Raw genomic sequence first — 22,066 nt, 5'->3', positions numbered from 1 at the left:
CCCTGTGTCCAAGCTGGCCTTGAACACTGCCAGGGATGGGGCAGCCAAAGCTTCTCTGGGCACCCTGTGCCAGCGCCTCAGCACCCTCACAGTGAGCAACTTCTGCCTAAGAGCTCATCTCAATCTCCCCTTTGGCAGGTTAAAGCTGTTCTCTGCTGCTGTGGAGGGCAGAAGCTGTGACCTTCCTGCCCAGGGTGCCCAGCAGAGAGGATATGTGTCTGTGCAGGTGCCTGGGGTACAGTAGCCTTCTTAGGGACACTTGAGTGGTAAGAAGTGGGGCTGCTGCTTGGCAGAGCCACAAATACTGGGTTTTCCCTTCTGTTTTCCTGCAGCACTCTTATTACACGTTTTAACCCATTCAACCCCACCTGCCCAGAGGTGGCCAGTACTGGAAGGAGCTGCAGGGCTGAGCAGAGCCTTGAAGTTCTCCTACCCCTATCTGCAGTCACAGGCAGGTCAGAACCATCTCCCACTTAAAATTATTCAGAGGAGCACAATCACTGCTTCTGGCAGCAGCTCCTTACGCAGGAGAAGGCGCCTTGTTAGTGGAGCAGCGAGCAGCTGCTCCTGCATCCCTCCCTCCATCTCCTCCTCCATCTTAGCATCCCCCCCATGTAAAACTTCACCTCTTCTCACAGACAAGTGCTTTATCCTCAGAGTCATTTTATTATCAGTTCTGCTTTAGATTAAATGGGCCTTCAGTATATAAAAATAATGTATATAAATGAGCTGTTAATGTTTTACATTCCTGGCTTAAAGTCATTTATAAGTTACACATTCATTTCCCTTCCCTCCTCTCCCCTTCGAGCTTGCGGGTGGTACCGAGCCGGCACTTAGCATCTTACAGCAGGAAACAGCCACTGCTTGAGCTCTGCAGCATGACCTTACCCTGGTCTAAGAGCTGGGGCAAGCGAGGCCATTTAACAAACTAAATGCATTAAAGGTTAATTGTGAAGTGCATGGTTTGGAGTTACTCAGCAGCAGGGCAGGGGAGGAATTGAGTCCAGTGCGGTATGGGAGGATTGTGCAGCTCCTGCACCACTGCAGCAGTGACCTTGCAGCGGTTTAGGGTCGTGGTGGTTTGCTCAAGGGCTGGAGGCTGCCCCCTTCCTGCTGCTGGCTGCTCCCCGAGGGACCATGGTCACTATTGTCTCCAAGATGCTCCAGCCCCGACAGCAGGGGTGGGTGGCAATGAGCAGAGGTGAAGCCACCTCACAGAGACTTGAGGACAGTAAATCCTTGCCTCTGCTGCTACAGAGCCTGCCCTGTGGCGAGGAACAGCCCAGTGCTGCTCACCACAGCCTTCAGATCCCAGTGAGACCTTGTACGTGGGTATTCCAGCCTCTGCTCCACAGCACAGAGAAATTTAAAGGAAGACATATAAAATCACTGTAAAATAGCACCCCTGCCAGCCTCTGGGGCACGGGGTGTGCCCAGGGTGGGATCTCTGCAGCAGGCTCCTCACTGGATTGGAGCTCCTTGGCTCTGCAGTGGAGGAGAACTTGGGTCTCAAAGGGCTCTACAAGGCCGGGGGAGATGGAAATGTGCAGGGATCGCCCTGGCTCCCAGTCCTTGTCCCCTCCTGCAGCAGGAAACCAAAAGCACCAACAAGCTGAAGAGCAGAGCACACTAGTGCAGTGCTGAGCCTGAGACAGGTGTGGAGCAGCTCTAGGGTAGAGATGGGCAGCCCCTCTTTTCCTTCCAGGACAATTTGAGCTCCTTTCTGTGCTCCCCTCTCCATGCGCATAGCCAGGAGGGTCCCCAGCCCTGCCTGCCTGGAGGAGAGGAGCTCAGAGGTGCCACTAAGCAAGCGCCGGGGGATCCTTGCGCCAGACCCAGGGGCATGCGGTGGGAGCTGGCACGCGAAGCTGGAGCAGCCAGGAGCGGGAGCTGTCCCGGTGCCCTGCGGTGTTCCATGGTCGTACCCTGGTCGTGGCCGCTGCAGCGCCGGCGCCGCTCACAGTGGGATGTCCGGCGTCGCCTGCAGGCTCTGCCCCGCAGCCCGTTTCTTGGAGCTGCCGCGGCCTTTGTCTGCGCGCCGGTACGGGTTGTTTCTCAGATCTGCACCGGGAGGAGCACGGAGACCGGCTGAGCTCCCCCTGCCCGCCCCGGACACATCACCCATCACTGCCCAGGAGGCACTTGTCTGGGTGTGAGGATGCTCAAGGGAAGCCAAACCAGCAGCACGAAGACGGGAGGAGCAGCAGCTACAACCAACCAGCCCCTGGAGCCCTTTCCCTTTGCTCTCCGGTGCCCAGCACTGTATCACGAGGCTGAGGCTGGTGCCGCAGTGCCCCGGGGTTGGCTCACGGTGTGGGGCAGAGCCCAGCTGATGTGTCACACACCCGGAGATAACAATGGGATAAGAAGCCTGGGGAAGTGACCAAGCCTGGCAGTCCCCCTCCCGCCCCTGTGCCGAGCCCCGCTGCCCCACATTACCTACAAAGGACTCTCCTCATTGAAGCTCACATCGCAGAAAAGCCGGGACGAGCGCTTGCCCGTCCGGGCTGTGAAAGGAACAGTTTTCAGAGCTGAGCAGAGACATCCAGAGAGACAACGAAGAGGAGGAGAGAGGAGGAAGAAGCAGAAGAGGAGGAAAAGCTGTGAGACAGGGCAAGGAGCACTTGCACCACATGCGATGAGAAGGTGCTACAGGTAGGTTTGTTTCCACAATGGTGCTTTGTGTCCCTGCAGCTCCTGCCTGCAACAGGCCCCTGCAGCCCCCCATCACCAAGGGCGTCCCTGCTGCAGGGGGCAGATGTCTAGCCACTACCTGAAATAATCTCTCACCTGAAATAATATCCTCAATGGCCCCATCTTTTCCCTCATAGATAAGTGGCTCCTTCACCATCTGCTTCTTCTTCAGCTCGGCAATCATGTCCATCTGCTGCCGCTTGGCTTTCTGGATGGAAAGCTGCAGTGGGGACAGTGTGGAGTGAACAGCACGGCCTCCACTGCAACCCAAAGGGGATGGGGTGCCTTTACCTTCCCTCCCTCTCCTCCCCTCCCTCCCCAGGACCTGCTTTGCCCCTCCCCACTCCACAGCCTGCACGGGGCTGGAGCCTGGTACCCCACCAGCACAGAGACAGTTGGGGCACCATCACCTCAGGCTGGTTCTCACTGCGAGGGGGGCCAGATCCTGCCTCTTTGGCTGCAGCCTCTTGTTTCTTCCACATCTCAATGTCCTGCTCTGCTTTCTTGGGAGAGACACAGGGAAGGTGTGCTGAGATGGGGAGTCCTGCTTCGGATCTGCACCACTCCCAGTCCCAGCCAAGCTCCAGCATCTCCAACTCCCCCAAATGGCATCAGTGAACACCACCAACTAGGGTCAGAGCCCTCCCAAGCCCAGGAATGGGGCAAACCCCATCCCCTCCTACCTTGTAGGCTTTGATGAATCGCATGAACATGGGGAAGAAGGTGGTGGGGGGACTGGTCTTGGGGCTCTCCCCAAAATACTCCACAGCTGACTCATATGCCTCCTGTGGGCAGAGACACCTTGATTTGGGGGGCTGGGCAGTGGTGCCGCATTGCCCACTTCTTCCCCCCAGCATCTCCCACCTTGCCATCCCCTTTCACATTCCCCCCAGCTCCTGCTTCTCCTACTGGGGCAGAGGTGGGAGCACCCTGGATGTCCCCATGTAGAAATGAGGGGCCCAGTCCTGCCCCACAACCCTGCATTGCCTGCAGTACCCACCTTGGCGGTTTTGCTGTCAGCTTGCAGTTTCTCCATCACCTCTGAGTTGACCTTGAGGAAGTCCTTGAGCACGGAGCTGTCATCCTGCCGCATGAACTCCTTGCGGGTGAGCTCCATGCCCTGCTGCAGGCCCCGCACATCCTGCAGCACGCTGTCCAGGGACACTGCAGGGAGGGCAGCAGTGCCGGGGTCAGGGCAGGCTTGGGGACTCCCAGTGCTCAGGCTACAACCCCAGCCTGGTACCCACCTGTGCCTGCCTTGTCGAGGAAGTGCAGCTCAGTGTGGAAGCCAGTCAGCCCAGGGTACTTCTCCGTGATCACCCGCACCAGGTAATGCAGCAGCGTCTGCTTGCGGTCAGTCGACTTCATCTCCAGGAGCTGGGAGAGCAGCGTCAGCCCCAATCCGCATCCACCACCCCACCTCACCCCTGCTCAGGGCAGGCTCTGAGGGTCCTTCATCCCCATGGCTGGTTCTGCATCCCTCAATCTCTCCATATGTGGTCTCTGCATCCTTAAAACCCCACAGCTAGGTCCTGTGTATATCCATCCTTTTATCTTTTCCCCATGCCTCTCCAATTGTATAGATGGTCTCTTCATCCCTGCATTCCCACAGATTCCTATGTTACTCCATCCCCACAGCTGGTCCCTGCATCCATAAAGCTGCTCCTCATGCCTCTCCAAACCCTATAGCTGGTCCCTGCATCCCTCCATCCCCACAGCTGAATCCTGTGTCCTTCCACACCTATAGCTGGGTCCTTGCATCCTTCCATCCCCACACCAGGTTCGCATGTCCCTCCCTCCCCGGGTGTCCCTGTGCTGACCCTACCGCATCGAGGCTCTGCAGTCGGAAGCCATAGGCTGCCCCACGCTTGCTGCTGTTCATGTAGTTCCCAAAGGCCAGGACAATCTGTGGAGGCACAACTCAGGGACACAACCCAGCATGGATGGGGCACCCTAGGGGGATCACAGTGCCTACAGCCACCCTGCGGGCACCCATCCCACCCCAACTCCCCCCCATCAGGGCTACCACACCCCAAACTCCTTACCTCGAGGATGTTGCGTAGTTTGCTGGAGGACTTAAGGGACATGGATGCAGCAATGATGGCATTGAGTTGCTGTGGGTGAAAGAAGGGTGTGAGCCCCGGTGCAGGGTGTCAGCCCCTCCCAGCACCCACAGCCCCCATGTCCCTCCCCAGCACCCACAGGCATGAGCAGCTGAGCCGTGTCACTGAAGTTTCCCAGGAAGATCATGACATTCATGTGCTCAGCCAGGCGCGGGATCTTGCTGAACCGGATCATGAACTGGTCCTCGTCTGAGAGCTCCTCCGGTGGCTGCTGCTCCTGCTCGAACTTCCCAATGAGCATCCGCTCATACTCCGTGGGCAGGAAGCGCAGCAGCAGCTCCAGGAAGTCAAGGCTCAGGGCTTGCTGGTCATACCTGCAGGTGGTGGGAAGCCCCCAGTGCAGTCAGACCCTGCAGCAGGTCCCTCAATCCCCCTATCACCCATGGCTGGTTCCCATCTTCCCTCCATCCACATGGCTGGTCACTGCATCCCTCTATCTCTCTGTATCTGGTGCTATCCCACCAACCCCAGCACACCCCACATCACCCCGACCCTTTGGTATAGCTGAGCTTGCACACAACCACCTCCTGACCTTCTCCCATCAAAGGGGGACACTCACGTCTCAATAGCTGTGCAGATGTCCTGGATGCTGCAGCCACCCTTGCGGAGGGTGATGGCCAGGTTCTTGGCTCGGTTGGACTCCATGAGAGTGACCTTGTTGGGAGCCTTCTGTGCGGCCTTCACCTTGAGGGCACTGATGTCCAAGCCAGGGCCCTGCGCCTTGGTCTTGAACTGCTCTTCAAAGTCACTCATGTCCAGCTCCTGTGGGGAGACAGGGCTGAGGGCTCCGCAGGAGGTGACACAGAACATCTGGGATGAGGATGGGGCCAAAGGACCAGGGCAAGGGGGAAAGGAGTGAGAGAATGAAGGTAGGGCAAAGGGGTGAGGTCAGGCTGAAGGGGTGAGGATGGAGCAAGGAAACAAGGACAGCAACAAGACAAGGGGGTGAGGAAGGGATGAGGGGGGGCAGAGGATGAAGATGCAAAAGACGACATGGACAGGATGTGAGGATGACGATGGAGCAAGGGGTGACAGGAGGATGGTAGATCCCAAGTTGTCCCTCTCCATGGTGTCAAGGAGCTGCTCCAGCCTCCCGCAGCCACATTGCACCTAGATGCGTGGAAGGGTGGCACAGGAGCAGCCTCAGCATGGATGTAGTGTGTACTTGGACATTGGCCTGTGCCTGGACCCCCCCAGAGCCCCCATGTCCTCACCTGCAGCACCTTCTCATCATTGAGCTCATTGAAGACTGTGCCATCGATCTGGCTCGGCTTCAGTGCCACCCAGTTGAAGACGGGCATGCGGAACTTGGTCTGGATCGGCTTCTTCAACTTCACTGCACAGTGATGGGGAGGGGGGATGTGTCACAGGATGGGGGTTCCCAAACCCACCCCAGAGTGCTCCCAACCCTCTCCTGGTGACACCCCCACCACTGCTAGGTCACACTCACCTGAACCACTGCCAGCACTGGGGGCATCCAGCCCCGCTGGGAGGGCCCCCCCACCGAGGGGGAGCAGTGGTGGAGGGGGGGGGACGTCCCTCTCCAGGGTCTCCGGGACTGGTGGAGGTGGGGGGGGCACTTGGGTACCTGGGAGTGGAGGGACCAGGGTGGGGCCGGTGCCTGTGGGCAGGGGGGGTGCAGGGGGCACCGGGAGGCTGCGACCAGCCCCCAGCAGCGGGGGTGGTGGTGGAGGTGGGGGGGGGAGAGAGGGGGTGGCTGGTGCTGGAGGGGGAGATGGGGCTGGAGCTGGGGCTGGATCCAGAGCTGGAGCATCTGCAATGGAAAGAAGAAGTGGATGTGATGGTAGCAGTGCAGGACATGGTGCCACCACCACCTTCCCTCTGCCACTGAGTGACTCTTCATCCCTAGTCACATCCCCACACTCCTGCCTCAGTTTCCCTGCACAGAGGTATGCTGACACCCTTCTCCTGTCCACTGGGAAGGGACATCCTGGGCTGCCACTACGTCCCCGCATCTGTGTTACCTGTTCCGGTGGTGGTGGTGGTCTCTCGGGTAACCACGGGGGCTGCTGTTGTTTCTATGACAACGGGGACAATTTGGATGGCGACGTCTCCATCGGGCCCACGCAGGATCTGCACCAAGCCCTTCTCCTCCAGCTCCACCAGCCGCCGCTCCAGCGCCAGCCGGTAGCACTCCTGGGGCTGTGGGGCTGGCGGGCTGGATGCCTGTGGTGGGCTCAGCTGCTCCTGCAGTGGTGACAAGCCCCGGCTCATCACTGGTGTCCTCCTGCACCCCTCAAACCCCAGTCCTCTGGGCATCCATCCCTTCCTCCAGCACTGGGTGCTCACCCGCAGCGCCTCCAGCTCCTGCCGCGCCTGGCTCAGCTGCTTCTCCAGCTCCGCTATCTTGGCCATGGAGTCGTTCTCTGCATCCTGCAGCTTCTCTGTCAACTGCAGGGAGATGAGGCGACGTCGCTCAGCACCAGCCCCAGCCCTCCCTCGGGATTTGCGTCAGCAGCTCCTGCCCACATGCCCACATCCCACCTGGTTGACGTGCTCCTGCAGCTCTTCCATGTGCTCCAGCACAGACATCTTGGTCTCCGAGTCCTCCAGCATGGCCCCCACATCAAAGACATTGTCCAGGTAGGCTTGGATCTGCACCTGCAGCTTGTCACTCTCGGTGAGACGGAGGCTCTGCCATGGGACAGCCAGTGGCACTGTCACTGCTGGTGGTACCCCCCCCAGCACCCACCCACCTCTGGCATCAGTGCTCAGCACTGGAGTGGTGCAGGATCACCCACCTCCAAGTACTGGTCCAGCCCCAGGTGGGTGAACTCGTATTGCAGGAACACACGGAAGTTCATGTTCTCCACTGAGTGCACCACAATGTTGATGAACTGCATGCAGGCCACCTGCAGGACAGGCACCACTCAGCACAGCAGTCATAGAATCATAAAATGGGCTGGGTTGGAAGAGATCTTAAAGTTCCAATCCCCTGCCACAGACAGGGACACCTTCCACTAGAGCAGGTTGCTCCAAGACCCATCCAACCTGGCCTTGAACACTGCCAGGGATGGGGCAGCCACAGCTTCTCTGGGCACCCTGTGCCAGCGCCTCAGCATCCTCAAAGGGAAGAACTTCCTTGTATCTAACCTAAACTTCCCGTTTCAGTGTCAACCCATCACCTTGTGTCCTATCACTTCAGTCCCTGAGGAAGAGCCCCTCTCCAGCATCCTTGTAGCCCCCTTCAGACACTGGAAGCTGCTCTGAGGTCTCCATGCAGCTTCTCTTCTCCAGGCTGGACAGCCCCAGTGTTCTCAGCTTGTCTTTGGGGACATAGTGCCTGGGGACTGCACAGTGGGTCAGTGGCCCATGGGGACATGGTGCCCCTGGGAAATGCATGGTGGTTTTGCTGCCCTGGGGCTACGGGGACCTGGGGAAGGACCAGTGGCTCAGCAGCCCTTGGGGACACAATGCCCTGGGGACAGAACAACAGCTTGGCAGCCTTTGGGACATGGCACCCACATGACAGCACAGTGGGTTGGTCGCCCCTGGGTAGACAGTGCCCTGGGGACAGCAGAGCACCAGCCCCACCAGCCACTCACCATGAAGTCGATGTTGGTGTCCTCGTTTCGGAAATACTCCATCAGCTTCTCGAAGCGGTTCTTCTCCCCGCAGACCTGGGGTGGGAGCAGAGGGCTGAGGACCCAGAGGGACACTGCTGGGGGGGCACCCACAGAGGTAGCAGGGCAGAATGCTGCCTGGCACCCAGTCCAGCTGGGATGTGGCCCTGGGGACACGCACTTGGCATTGGGACATCACGCCCATCAAGATGGGCATTTTCAGGACTCTGCCACACATAGGGAAACTGAGGCACAAACCCAGCAGGAGCACAGGTGCCAGTGTGGGGACTGTGTGTCCCTCCTGGGGACTCACCTCCTTGAAGTTGTCAAAGGCTGCCAGGATGATGTCGTGGCCACCTCGGACCAGGCAGACAGCAGCCAGCAGCTCCAGCACCAACGCTTTGGTTCTGTGGAGATGGGGTGTGAGAGGGTCAGGGCTTTGGAGTGGACAATGGGCAAGGGGGAACAGGGGACAGGTCCTACCTGGCATTCTTGTTGTTGAGGCTCAGGGTGATCTCGTTGACACAGGCTGGGTGGTTCATCACCAGGCTGAATCCAGACTTGGGGGAAAAGGAGCATTAATGGGGTTGTGCATCCTGTCCCCACCTCAGGGATGCTCTGGGATCTTGGGACATCCCCATTCCACATCTCCACTAGATGTGAGAACATCTCAGAGCAAGGGGATGAAGAATGGGTCCCATCCCAAACCATGACCCTGAAGATGGACCTGCAGTGGCTGGAGACTTTTGGGGAGCCCTCTCCCACCTGGTAGTTCATGATGGCACGGAGACACATGATGCAGACATGGACATCGTCCTTCTGGCTGACCAGGCGGGAGTTTCTCAGTGCCTTCCTGCTGTGTGAGGGGTTCAGCCTGGGAGGCAAGAGGGCAGCTGAGCGTGGCCAGGGTTAGGGGGGCACAGTGCATAGCAGGGTGGGCACAGAGCACGGATGGGTGACAGCAGGGATGGGGGAACAGCAAGGAATCCAGGAGGTTGCATCCCCACAGGAGAGATCCCCATATCCCTGCCCATCTCCAAGCCCTTGGGCTGGTGTGGTGATGGGGGTGGGATGGAGGCCGGGTGGTCTCGGAGGCTCACCGGAGCGGATAGGAGCTGCCGAGTGACCTGGGGCTACTGTCCCCATCACCTCCCGGGGCACTGCAGGGAACGCTTGGGTGGATGTGGCGGAGGAGGGTGTGGATGTGCTGATTCGAGAGGCAGCAGCTGGAGGCGCATTAGAGCCTGCAGGACAGGAGGAAGAGACAGGGCTCCCGTGTCGCCCTCCCCCCCCGGCTTGGGGACACAGGCTGGGGACAAGGGTCGTGACCTGCTGAGGGTGCCACGTCACTCCTGACCTGTCCATGGGGCCGGTGGGACACCTCGGCTCCCCTGGAGCTGCTGGCAGGCGGCGAGGGACCCCCATGGTTAATGGCTCCCAATGTGACTGTGGTGGTGTGTCCTCTGGCCCCCCACCCGCTGGTGACCAGCATCGGGGTCCCACTGGGGTGTCCCCGTCCCACCAGTACACCCTGGCCCCGTCACCTACCGTCAGTGCATTCCCAGGCAGCGTGCAAGAGAAGAGCAGGTTAAAGGGGGCTGCAGGGCGAGAGGTGCCAAGCGAAAGCCAGAGCCACCAGGACAAGCTATGGGGGCACAGACCTGTTCCTCTGTGCTGGTTTTAAACCAGGAAGGTGCAATTTGCCCCCCAAAGTCTCAATTTTTTTGCTTGTTCATAGGTTTTTCCCAGAACATGCCACAATGCTTCCACTGGGGCTTGATCCAGCCCAGCTCCCAGCAGGGTTTATCCTGGGTATGTGGCTTTGTCCCCTCCAAACCAGCCCTGGGGACCCATTGATAGGACCAAGCCTGCATCCCCCGGCCAAGCCCCTCTCCGAGCACAGCGCAGCCAGCGGGCAGCAAAGCAGAGAGCAGGGAGGGATACGGCGCAGGGACTGGGGGGGGGAGCAGCTGGGGACAGGACCGCGCGTTACCTTACAGTGAGGTGCCGCGCTCTGGAGGAGCCCTGGGTGGGGGGCGAGGAGTTGCTTTTGTTCAGGTCCTCCAGTGACCGATCCAGGACCTTGCCCTTGTCAGAGCCTGGGCTGCCATTCTCAGAGCTCTCCATGTCATACCTGGTGGCCCATAGGGACACAGGGACCAGTGAGATGTGGCACCCCAATAGGGGTCCCCAGGGCTGGGGATGCTGAGAATGCTCTGCTCAACCCCAGCCATAGGTCCATCACTCCAGTTATGAAGGAGAGCACCCCAGAGTCCCCACTCTGTGTCCTGGGGGAGTCTGATCCCACCCTTGGGAAGGGGCAGCTGGTGGGCAGCCAGACATACGCAACAGAGCACTGGGCGAAGGCAAGATATTCCAGCAGCACGTCCAGCCCCTTGTTCTCCTCGTTGAGGAACTCCTGGACCCAGCTGTGGGATGCAGAAGATTGGTTGGCTCCACCAGCCCTTCTCATCCTCCCTTTCTACCCTCCAGAACCTCAGCAGAGTCACCCCTTGGTCAGAGGTCCCCAGCAAGGGTGGGACACACTGGGGACATGAGGTGGTGCCTCTTGGAGGCAGGTGGGTGCCACACAGACCCCCATTCCTGCTGCACGGGGACACAGACCAAGGACTCCACTGCCACCACTGCCACTAAGACAGGACAACCTGACCGTAGGTGGTGAGGCCATGGGCACCCCTGGCTCAGCACCCACCACACAACAAAGGGTCAGGGCACAAAGGCTGGGGGCCAAGGTCCGTTCTGGCATCCAGGGAGTACCAGAAAGCCAAGATGAGGTTGAAGCCCTACAGCACCCACGACACAGCTAGCTGCTTCAGCACCCCCATCCTGCCGTCAGTCACCCCAGATGGGTGGGATGAGGTAACATACCCACAGCCAGAAGGGGATGCCTGTCCCTGTCCCAGTGATGCTGGGGACAGCAGCAATGGCTGGTGACAACAAGGACACTTCCATTCTTACCCGATGTAGTTGGTCCTCAAGGAAATCTCCAGCTCTCGGAGCACCTGTGTTGACTCCTGCACTCGCCTCTTGAACTGTGGGACATGGAGAGCCGTTGGCACTGTCCCTACACCCGACCCGGGTGGCGACACGGGGTGCAAGGGAGAGCACTCACCTTCCTGCTTACGCCACCCGTGTCCAAGTAGCTCTTCAGCTTCTGGATGTAGGCAGACGGTGGGTTCTTCACCTGGAAACGCTCCTACGAGCCCCGCAGAGAAGCTGAAACCACCTAGCCGCGGCACAGGAACGTGCCACCATCCCACACCAGCCACCATGTCCCTGTCCCCACCCTGCACTGACCAGTGTTTAATCAGGTTAATGAGGCAGTGAATCACTAATGGAGATGGATGTCGGTGCTTGGCACGATGAGTGGCACTGGGGGACAGGGATGGCATGGAGGATGCTGTGACATCCAGACCTCACCTGGTCACAGATGAGCTCCCACTTCTTCTCATTGTCATACTGGTTGAGCAGCTTCATCTTGTCCGGGGGCAGGTTCATGGACTTCTGTGGGGTGATGGGTGTCAGGGTTAGGGGTACCCTCAAAAACACCCCCCATGGGGCTGTAGCACCCGCAGCTTGCTCAGCACTGGGTGTCCTAGCTCAGCAGTGGGATAATAGGGACATCAGTGGAAGGATGGGGACACCAGTGGGATGCTGGGGATGCTGGTGAGGACACTGGTGGGATGATAGGGACACTGGCAGGGACAGCAGCATGATGATGAGGACGCCAGTGCCTTAGGGCACTGGTATCAGGGGATGGGGATACCACCATTCCCAGGATGTTAGCATGCCACCAGACATGGACCCACCAGCAACATCCCCATCTGGGGGTCCCCAAGGGGGAGGACAGAGGGTGTTAGTGGGGGACAGGAGAAAAAACTGGACCTATCCACCTGTGTCATGATGCTCAATGCTCCCAGCCTCAGCCAGCTCAGTCGTGGCAGAGCTACTTGGGGTGAGGGATGGGGACACAGGCTGGTGACACACTGAAGAACCCAGGAGTTAAGCCCTGATCGAGGGTGATGGCCACCCCTGACACCCCCCCCCCCCCGCCCCCCCCCAAACTGGCACATGATGAGCCCAGCTGGTGAAATCAGTGTTCCTTTAGAGACCTGGTGTCAGGGCAGGGTCTGGAGCATCACCACATCCCTCTGCGCCACCATGGCACAACTCTGGCCCCCACCGCCTCCCGGGGCCCTGCCGGCAGGATGCGTCGTGGTTTCCGCTCTCCAAACGGCAGGAGGCGGCTGCCAAACCTGCTCTACAGCACAGCGAGGCCTCGGGGCAGCTCCTGCCCCTGCGGTGCGCAGGGGACACAGCGGGTCCCTGAGGGACACCATGGGGAGCGCAGCAAAGCCTTTAATGGCGCACCCACCATGGCCTGGGCCATGTCGGGAGCTCAGCTCAGGTCATGGGTGATTGAATTTCCCAAAAGACCCATTTCTTGGTGACCCAGCCCCTAGAGAAAAGCAGGAGTTGAGTCTTGCCTTGGGCAAGCTGGCACGAGGGCACGTGGAGGCAATGTGCAGCCCTTAACAACCTTAATGTTGCCCTTAACCACCAGTTTTGGGGTGCCCTGATGAGGTGGTTGAGGATGGGGCTGGGGACACCTATGTCCTTGGGGGAAAAAAGGCATCTCACAGAGGTTTGGTTGCCCACAGAGGAGCAGGTCCAAGAGGAGAGGTGCCACAGTGGTGGACAGGAACCCCACTGCCTGCCTCCACCAGGGACCTGTCAAACTGCTTTCGCAGGAAGCCAAAACCGTGAGATGTGGGTGGAGAGGAGTCTGGGGGATGGATTGCACAGGGATGGTGAAATTAGGCTTCTGTCAGAAATAGCCTTGTTGCAAAGCCACCGGGGCTGGACTTAAGATGCTGGGTGGGTCCCAGGCTGAATGAGGGGGCAGCAGCACCCAACATCCCCTTTGCTGGGGAGCCCCATCCTTGTGGTCCCCTTGGGGTGGGTAAGACCTTCCAGGAGGGTCAGACCAAGGCACACAGCTGTACCAAGAGGGACCATGCACCCGAACACCCAGGGCTCTGGCAGCACTCATGGCACCCTCAGTGGGGCACTATTGAGTGTCCTTAGCAGAGAGGGGATGGTGGCACTTGCCACATGGACCATCTCTTCTAGTGTCCATGTGTGAGACCTGGAAAAACCAGGACCAAGAGCCAGCTGTGAGACAGGACTTCTGGTGGGCTCCCTACCACAAAGATGCAGGCAGGGCAAGGGGATGCTGGGGATGTCTCTGCAGAGGTGGCTCTGCCACCAAGCCTTGTGGTCCCTTCCTTGCCAGCAGGGCTGCCTGGGCTGGGTGGCAGGATGTGGCATGGTTTGGGTACAAACTGGGTGGTGGCTGCATCCCGCCAGGGCCCGGGCACAGTCACGTGGTGCTGGGGGAGGAAGTGGCTCCTCTGTGGTCCCCAGTAGCACGAAGAAACCAGTTCTCATTTCCTGCTGCGGGGGGTGCGGGGGAACTGGTGCTGTGGGAGGTGTGGGGCAGGGCAGGTGATGTGGGGCAGGGCTGGGTGGGAGGCATGGGATAGGGCAGCAGCAGAGCACCCATGGAAGTGTCATTGGAAAGACTTAGTCCTCCTCGGGGGACAAAGATGGTGGGGCCATGGGGGACTTGCCGCCAGCAACCATGTCCCACCTCTAGTCATCCAGCACCTTCCATCTGGCACCAGCACTCTCATCCCACCCTGGTGTGGGGCTTCCCCAGCCTGGCAGCAGCATCATTGTGCAGATGCCACCAAATGTATCCCACCAACTCTTCTGGGACACACAGAGTGCCATGGAGCCCACAGTGCCATCCCACCCATGCCCAGCACTAGGATTCTGTGGGCTGGGACCTTCTACCTCAGCCAACACTGGCTGCAGACCAGAGCTGGGCTATACCCTACACCTTAAACTAAAACTGGGAGGAGGCAAACCAGCACATTCATCATTTTCTGGTACAAGAAGTCCTTTGTGTCACAGCACCCACACGGGGCAGACGCTGGGGTGGGGATGGAGCTATTTTGAGTGTCAAACACCTTCCTTTGTTCCACACGCGAGCAGGTAGAGCTGAGCTGGGTTCTGCACCAAACCCCAACGCAAAACAGTTCAAAGCATCCTTCACAGAAGTGTTTGCTCAGTAAAACACTGATGGGCAGGAGTGAAAACCAGGCTGAGGCGAGGGAGCAGCATTTCTGGGGCATGTGGAAGATGTGCATCCATAGGGGTGGAAAGCCTTGATGGCATGTGGCATGCGAGAGAATCCCAGTCCAGACACTGGGTAACAACCAGCCCACCATTGGGAAGGAGCTGGAGCATCCTGAGATGGTGGTTTAGGGGTTGTAGAGGACCAATGTCACCAGGTACCTGCGCTGGTGGCCACTGGAGCACACCACTCCAGGGTACTCCCTCCACCCCTCATGGCCAGAGAACACAATGCTCTCATCCAAGGGTGTTTGGGACATGCTCAGGCCAACAGCACCAACCATACCATGATGCCCCCTTCAGTGACCCCAACTGCCATCAGACCTATCTTCCTGCCTCTTACCAAGACACAGCACTGGGCATGCAGCAGGATGAGGCTCATCAAGGGCTCTTCTGGCCCCCGGCATGATGCTTGCAGGACCAGCTCATCCTGCCAGGGACTCCCTATATCCATCCAAGTTCAAACCTGCTAAGTGCTAGGCAGGGACAAGCCGGTGGAGGAGCAGAGGATGGCCGGATCCTGCTGCGAGGGTGGTGAAGAGCGGGAGGAGGGGGAAGCTGCTCCCAGCACATTGGAGAGACAAGCCTGATCCAGCCACCTTGCCCACATTCCCACTGGCTGCCTGCCTACCCACCCTGTGCAGGAATGCCCTCTGGAGATAGCCTGATCCGGGACCATGGAGGTGATACCTGCACCAGGACACCCTCCTCTGTCAACCAGGCCCTGATCCAGCCACGTACAACAGCTCCCTTCCTATCCAGGGCCCACATCCCCTATGGGGATGGCTGGACTTGGCCACCATGCTGGGACTGGGCTGGGGAGGGATCCAGAGGAATGCTGAGCATCAGTCAGCTGAGACTGACACTGCGGCCAGGGTTCACTGGTGACCAGTCGCACTGCTGGGGCCAACAGTACAGCTGCAAACATCTGCAAACATCTGCAGTGGTTACGTTTGCCATGTTCTCCCCCAGGTCCCGGGAGAAGAGGCAGCAAAGCCCCCACCAGCAAACCCTCCTGGCCAGAGGCAGTCCTCACCCCCCTTAGCTGCCAGCCCCCACACTCCAGCTGAACCCTCGGAGATGTTTTCAGCCTCACCTCCACCATCCCCTTGCCCCACAGTTTGATTTGTATATTCCCAATTGCTACCTCTTGACATGCAAAAGGGGGGAAAATCCTGACTGCTCCAAGCAGGAGCATCTCCATCCCAGCGGCAAAGGTGCTCTCTTTCCTCCACTCCATCCCAAAATGCCACCTTGGCACAACCCAAACCACCTGGCACAGAGACAGCCCTCCTGTTGCTCTGCCAAAGAGGCATCTGCCACTGTGCCTTAGCTGGGAAGAAGTCAGTTTTGGGGAAATAAAACTGAATTCCCCATTTCTTGAGGGGTGGAGGGTTTATCCATCCCCTTCCTGGTGGCAGTTCGGATTCCCCTGGGCTCCAAGGTTGACTATTCTGCCAGCTCTCCCAGTCTGGGATGTCCAGCCCAAAACTGGTTTACACCGACGTGCTCTCACAGCAATACTGTAACCAGGGCAATGTGTTTGATCTGGATCATGCTCCACTGAGGGATTCCCAGCCCATCACGTCCTGCTCCATCACTGATCTCACAAGCTCAGGAGGTGGGAAGATGCAATCCTGAGTTAAGGAATGTGGTCGGGGTGAGTGGAGGGATCCCCCAGCCCCCATCCCCTGGGGGTTCTGCTGCCTCCCCCACAGCAAGAAGGAGGAAGGGAACCTGCTGAGGGAGGAAGCGAGACTGGGACAGCAATTTCACAAGAGACCCAGTTCCCGTCTGGCCAGACCCCAGCCCCATGGCTGTCCCCAGTTTTCCCTTGGGAAGGAGGCAGGGCAGGTGGCGCTGAGGTCCTGGGGCAAATCGTCCCCCTTTTCCAACCTGCTGCAATCTGGCCAGGTGGGAAGCACCATTTTCTGAGGCCTCGCAGCAGCAGCGGAAGCACCCAAGGTCCCCACTGCCTGTCCCCTCCTGCCACCGCCGCTGCGGCACCCGGGAGCCACCACCAGTGCCACCACCCAGCTCAGCCACCCGCCACCCTCCAGCAATGGGCATCCCACAGCATGTCCCTCTCCATGGGGATTCTGGGGTTCCCATGTGGATCCCCACCCTGCAAAGCTCTTCACCATCAGCTGCAATTCCCACCCCCAAACAATCCTCCTATAAACACCACAAGATAAAAAAGCTCCACAGTAATTATCACCTGGGGCTGGCAAAATCCCACCGAGCAAATCCTGGCGTAAAGGTATCTGTGGAGCTTTTGCCCATGGCTGCTCCTGGCACAGCTGTCTCCCAACAGGGGATCAAGGGAGTAAAGCAGCATATTTTTTCCCTGCTCCCAGCCTGACCCTCCACTACAGAGCATCTTTGGGAAGGGCAGGGATGTGGGATGGAGCATGTCCTGGCTCCCATGAAGGGACCGCAGCCTGCTTGGTGCGAAGGTCACGGCCGGCTGCCCCGCTCAAGGACGGAGGAGAACAGGCAAGAGCTGATCCCCTGCAGCTCCGAGCTGCCATCCCATGGGAACGCGGCTTCGGCATCGCCCTTCGCTCATCCCGCAGCCGGAGCTGGGGAGGCTGGGAGCGATGCCGGTGGTTTTTCCAAGGGGATAACAGCATCAGTAATGAGGATGAGGCTTTTCCACCCACAGCACCGGTTGCCTGCAGCACGCTGCCTGGCCCAGCCGCGGCCGGCTCCCGCCATGGAGACCTGGGATCAACTCAGATATTTCAGGCTGGGTCCCCCCTCCATGAGCGGCAGCCCCGCTGTGGGGCAGGTCGAGCATGACCAGGCGTGACAGAGGAACAATTATTATTAATCTTAGGGATAATAATTAATAACCGAATCAAATGCTGTGATAACGGGACTGTCGCAGCTGTAAGGGTCCCCCCGTCCCCGCTCACCAGGACGCGGCCGAAGCGCTCCTCCAGCTCGGCTACGGCGGGCATGGGCTGCCGGGCGGGCGGTGCGGTGGCGCTCGGGGGGGCGGAGGGAGGCCGGGGGTCGCGGCTCTCCCCCCCCGACGGCCCCCCCTCCATGCCCCCGGCCGCATTGCCCATGGCCGGGCTGGGTTCGGGGGTGCTGCTGCTCCTCCCCCCGCTCCGAGGCTGCTCTTAGCCGTTTGCAACTTCGCCGGAGCGTTATCGCGCTGCTAACGCCTGCCCCCACCCGCCACCCCGCCCCGGCGGGCAGGGCTTCACCGGCCCTGCCCCGGCAGCAGGAACCGACCCCGGCGCTCGGACCGCAGCGCGGGGCTGCACCGCTGCCCGCTGCCTCCTGCCCTGTCCCAGCTGCTGTCAGCTTGTGCGACCTTAGCATTTGATTTCATTTGTTAATTTAGTATTTTAATTTTAGTAAGTTTATTATTTCACTTAATTTCATTTTCTTATTTTTAATCTTATTTTATTATTTTATTCTATTTTTTAGATGTAACTTTCATTTTATATATTTTATTTTACATTTAGTTGGCTTTATTTTTAATTTATGCATTTATTTTATTTAATTCTTTCTATTTTAGCTTATTTTATTTAATTTTTATTTCGTGTTATTTTATTTTTATTTTATTATTTTTATTTTATTCTTTTTTCCTTATCCTTTACCTTTTTTATATCATATTACTTTATTAATTTAATTTCCTTATTTTGTTTACTTTAAAAACTTTTATTATTTATTTTGTTCTTTTATTTCCTTATCCTGTTTTTTCCTATTAATTTTATACTATTATTTATTTTATTCCATTTACTTTCAAATTTTGTTCTATTATTTCATTTTCTAGGGTGACAGTTGGAGCGAGGGGTGCAGCCGGAAGGTGTCAGGCTCCCTCTTTCCCCACTTTAGCCTCCACAAGAGGGAGAGCTGAGGCCAAGCCAGCTCATTGCACCTCTGGGCACCCCACCCTGGACAGGGGCTGCCAGGTGCCAGGTTGGCACGGTGTGGGCAGATCCTGCAGCCTGGGTTACTCCTGTGCTGCTGCTGGGCCATGACAAAGGTGGATGAGCAGAACCACCTCACCCAAGGGTGCTATGGGCAGGTGACACATGGTGATGGCAGTCCCTGGAGAGCCACACCACTCATCACCTTCAGCAGAGCACCCACCACACATGGTCGGGGCTGCAGCAGCTGGTGTCACCTCCTCCACATGAAATTCGTGATGGCTGCCTGCTGGCACAGAGCAAGGCATTTCCCCATGGCATCAATGCTGGGGCATGAAGCACATTATTCTACTACGATTTGGTGAGATTTACTGAGATTTGGTGAAATTAAAGACTTGAGGATAGATGTGCTGAGGGATGGGTAGAGGCTAGATCTTGGAACCTTTCGCGCAGCCCTGGGGCTGCATCTATCCAGCTCTCGTAGCATCTCCTGTTTGGCAACACCAGCTGAGGTGCTGGGACAGGCGCTTGGCACTGCAGAGACCAGAGGAACGTACTGGACCTGTTTGGTCGACCTCTGCAAACCCTAAACCCTCAACCAGGGGATGCACAACCTGATCAGGAGCTGCCATGGATTCCTGAGCTCCCTTTGGCACTATGCTGCATCCTCTCTGTCATCTCTGGGGCTCTGGGAGGCCAGAGGGGAGCAGCAGGCAGCTCAGCGGCACCAAAATTGGGGTCACCCACATTTGGGTTTGTTCCACTTTTCCAAAGCTCAAAATTGCAGTTAAAATCTCTTTGTTCATTAAATATTTCAGCATCTTGTTAAATATTTTGCAATTAATATGCTCATCCTGGTTTTCAAGGGACAGGGATGGTCACCCCGACAGTCCCAGGAGGGCAGATGTCACCAGGACCATGTATGAAGACCAAGGTTTTCACCCAGAGGTCCCACGCTGAGGACATACTCTGCTGTGGGGCAGGGAGCCTGTGAGGACCCCAAGGGACACCTTCCACTAGACCAGGTTGCTCAAAGGCCCATCAGAGTCCTCTCTTTTTACCACTTTTCTGGTGTTTGATTTGCAGTACATGAAGGCCTTTGTCTGACAACTTCAATGACATGGGAGCTGCTTGCTTCCTGCTGTAATGATCCTTAAAAATATGCTAGAAACCCTGTTCCAATAATCATCTTCAATATGTGTCCAGGGCTAATTTATTAGTTTTTTACATTAAGGTTGACTTCAGACTTAGGTTTGTTTCTTAATTAAGTTCAATTCACTGAGAAACCCTCAAGCTGGACATCAGACCCTTTTTTACACCTGGATTTGCAGCTCTAAAAAATTATACTGTTTTCTTGATGTTAGAGATATCCAGGCAATATTTGCTCATCCAAAGAAGCATTCCTAGACCTACACTGTACAGTTCAGAATAAACCCAAGCTTAGCATGATAACTTGGCACTGAAGGATTAAGCTCCAGAAGCTTGACAGTATTTGGAGAGCTGACCCCACCTCACATACCTCCAAGGAGCTGGACCTAGAGGTACCTGAACCAGGGAGGGAACCGTTCAAGGTTGCCAGAGGCCATGGCTCTTCCTTTGTTCCTTGGTGAGGATTTCTAATGGTTTGAGGACTTGCTCTGAAGTTGTGTGGCTGAAGTGAAGGTTGACCCAAGGTTCTCTCTTGGTGGAAGTATCAAGATCTTAATTCCTTTACTTCTGAAGTGCTGAGCTTGGATTTCTGTTTTCTGTGCTGCTGAATTTCTTTGTGGCTGTAATGAGTTCCAGGTATAACTCCACTCTCCATTTAGCCCATCATCTTCTCAAGTGCACATTTTAATGTGTTAAGCCATGAGAAGCAGTGGAAGGAGAAGAAATGTGTCACTTCTATTGGTAAATCAGCTTCTTCTGCAGGTTTTTACAGCACAGAATAGAGGAATTTAGGGGTAAAGCACATGGCTGGAGTCCTGGGACATGGAGGTTCAGAGCTGCAAAGAGCTTGAAAAACAGATGAAGGTAAACATCGTTCCCAACCAGAAATATTTTGGTGTCACATCACAAATAGCTCATCCAAGGATTAATTATACATAACTTGGTGTTTGTGTATCAGCTGCAGCTTGAACACAGTTGGCTTGGATCCCAAGGGATGTGTGTGAGTTCAGAATCTGTGTAAGGAGGAAAACATGGAATAGATAATGAGCAAAAATTGTGATATGATGTATGTGAGGAGTAAGGGAAGAGCAGTGGAGGAGAAAGGGGCTCCTCAGCCTCTCTGTTGCTCTGGGAAGGGAAAATAAAAGCCATGGATAGAATACAAAATAATTTTTTTCTTGGTTTCTGAGGAGTTTGTCTTCCAACTCAGAGCAGTGAATCCGCTTCTGCTGAAAACATGGGAGGAACAGGAAGCAGGTGAGCTCTGTCTGGAGCCATCTCACCCAGCTGTTGAAGAGCCATGGTTGGACCCTGGAGGAATCATGGAGCCATTTAGGTTAGAAAAGACCTTTAACATCATCAAATCCAATCATTAACCTGGCTCCAGGGATGGGACAGCTGCCACCTCTCTGGACAACCTGTGCCAGTGTTCTACCACCTTTATTGTAAAGAATCTTTTCCTCGCCTGAATCCAACCTGAATCTCCCTCTTTTAGTTTCAAACCATAACCCCTTGTCCTGTCACAACAGGCCCTGCTAAAAAGGTCTCTCCTCATCTTTCTTGTAAGCCCCTTTTAAGTAATGAAAGGCCACAATAAGGTTTCCCTGGAGTCTTCTACAGGCTGACCAATACCAACTCTCTCAGCCTTTCTTCGTAGGTGAAGTGCTCCAGTCCCTCCACCATCCACTGAACCCTCTCCACTGTGTCCACGTCTCTCTTTTACTGGGGACGCAGAACATGACACAGCCCTCTAGGCATGGCCTCATCAGTGCTGAGTAAGTGGAAGAGTAATCTCCCTCCACCTACTGGCAACACGTTGTCAAAACGCAGCCCAGCGTTATATACCAGCTCTGCAGCAAGGGGACGCTGCTGGTTCACAGTCAACCTGGCATTCACCAGGACCCCTAGACCAAGCTCCATTCTAGCTGGATATCTCCCAGCACGCAGCAGTGCCGGGGATGGTTCTTCCCAGGATGAGGGCTGTGAACTCCATGTAAAAGGAAAGGGCTCCTAAACACCAGTGGCTGCCCAAGCTGCCTCCTTAGGAGGTGGTCGGAGGTCACACAGCAGGGTCTGGGCCCCTTCCAGCCCTGCTGGTCCCAAAGTTGCACCAGAAATGTAGATACTAGAGGCCCCAGGGCTCACCCTGGTTCCTGCTGCCTGTGTGCTCAGGACATGATGCCAGCCCTGCTTTGTGATGAGGAAAGACTTCTACAAACAAAGGATGACAAGGGCTGCTGCTAGAGCTGTCCCCAGGGCCAGCATCTCTCCTGGAGAAGACAAGGGTGATGGCCCAAGCAGGGGGGGAACCCACTGCCAGCTCCCAAAGAGTGAGCACAGTTCAGGCAGCTCTTCCCCACCCTTCCCAGTGATTTTGGGTGGGGAAAAAAAAGGAGCACACAGGGAG

At 56.8% G+C, this 22,066-nt stretch overlaps 1 protein-coding gene across 4 annotated transcripts; it reads right to left on the bottom strand.

Moving 5' to 3' along the window:
* Positions 1 to 643: 643 nt before the first annotated feature.
* FMNL1 (formin like 1) lies at positions 644 to 17,773 on the bottom strand. Of its 4 annotated transcripts, XM_062628233.1 has the most exons (28): positions 17,542 to 17,773; positions 11,843 to 11,926; positions 11,535 to 11,618; positions 11,381 to 11,454; positions 10,747 to 10,830; positions 10,395 to 10,535; positions 9,502 to 9,627; positions 9,167 to 9,275; positions 8,885 to 8,961; positions 8,715 to 8,808; positions 8,384 to 8,458; positions 7,580 to 7,690; positions 7,323 to 7,472; positions 7,128 to 7,229; positions 6,803 to 7,025; positions 6,268 to 6,591; positions 6,032 to 6,153; positions 5,377 to 5,579; positions 4,897 to 5,131; positions 4,740 to 4,808; positions 4,520 to 4,600; positions 3,942 to 4,071; positions 3,695 to 3,858; positions 3,378 to 3,479; positions 3,105 to 3,197; positions 2,791 to 2,914; positions 2,440 to 2,531; positions 644 to 2,061 (listed from the first exon to the last, which is right to left on the bottom strand). In XM_062628233.1, exons 1-27 carry the CDS (start codon positions 17,695 to 17,697, stop codon positions 2,440 to 2,442), a joined length of 3,429 nt encoding a protein of 1,142 aa, XP_062484217.1. In that variant the 5' UTR covers positions 17,698 to 17,773; the 3' UTR covers positions 644 to 2,061. The 4 variants fall into 4 exon arrangements, with proteins under 4 accessions (XP_062484217.1, XP_062484216.1, XP_062484220.1 ...); XM_062628232.1 differs by lacking the exon at positions 2,440 to 2,531 and having other exon boundaries at positions 17,542 to 17,772; XM_062628236.1 differs by lacking the exon at positions 9,502 to 9,627 and having other exon boundaries at positions 17,542 to 17,772.
* Positions 17,774 to 22,066: the final 4,293 nt, after the last annotated feature.

The sequence above is a fragment of the Pezoporus occidentalis genome, unplaced genomic scaffold, assembly GCF_034315485.1.
Source record: "Pezoporus occidentalis ecotype Australia unplaced genomic scaffold, CSIRO_AGI_Poc_V1 ctg312, whole genome shotgun sequence".
Classification (NCBI taxonomy): domain Eukaryota; kingdom Metazoa; phylum Chordata; class Aves; order Psittaciformes; family Psittacidae; genus Pezoporus; species Pezoporus occidentalis.
Note: the sequence above shows the minus strand (reverse complement) of the source record. Positions and strands in the feature narration are given on the sequence as shown.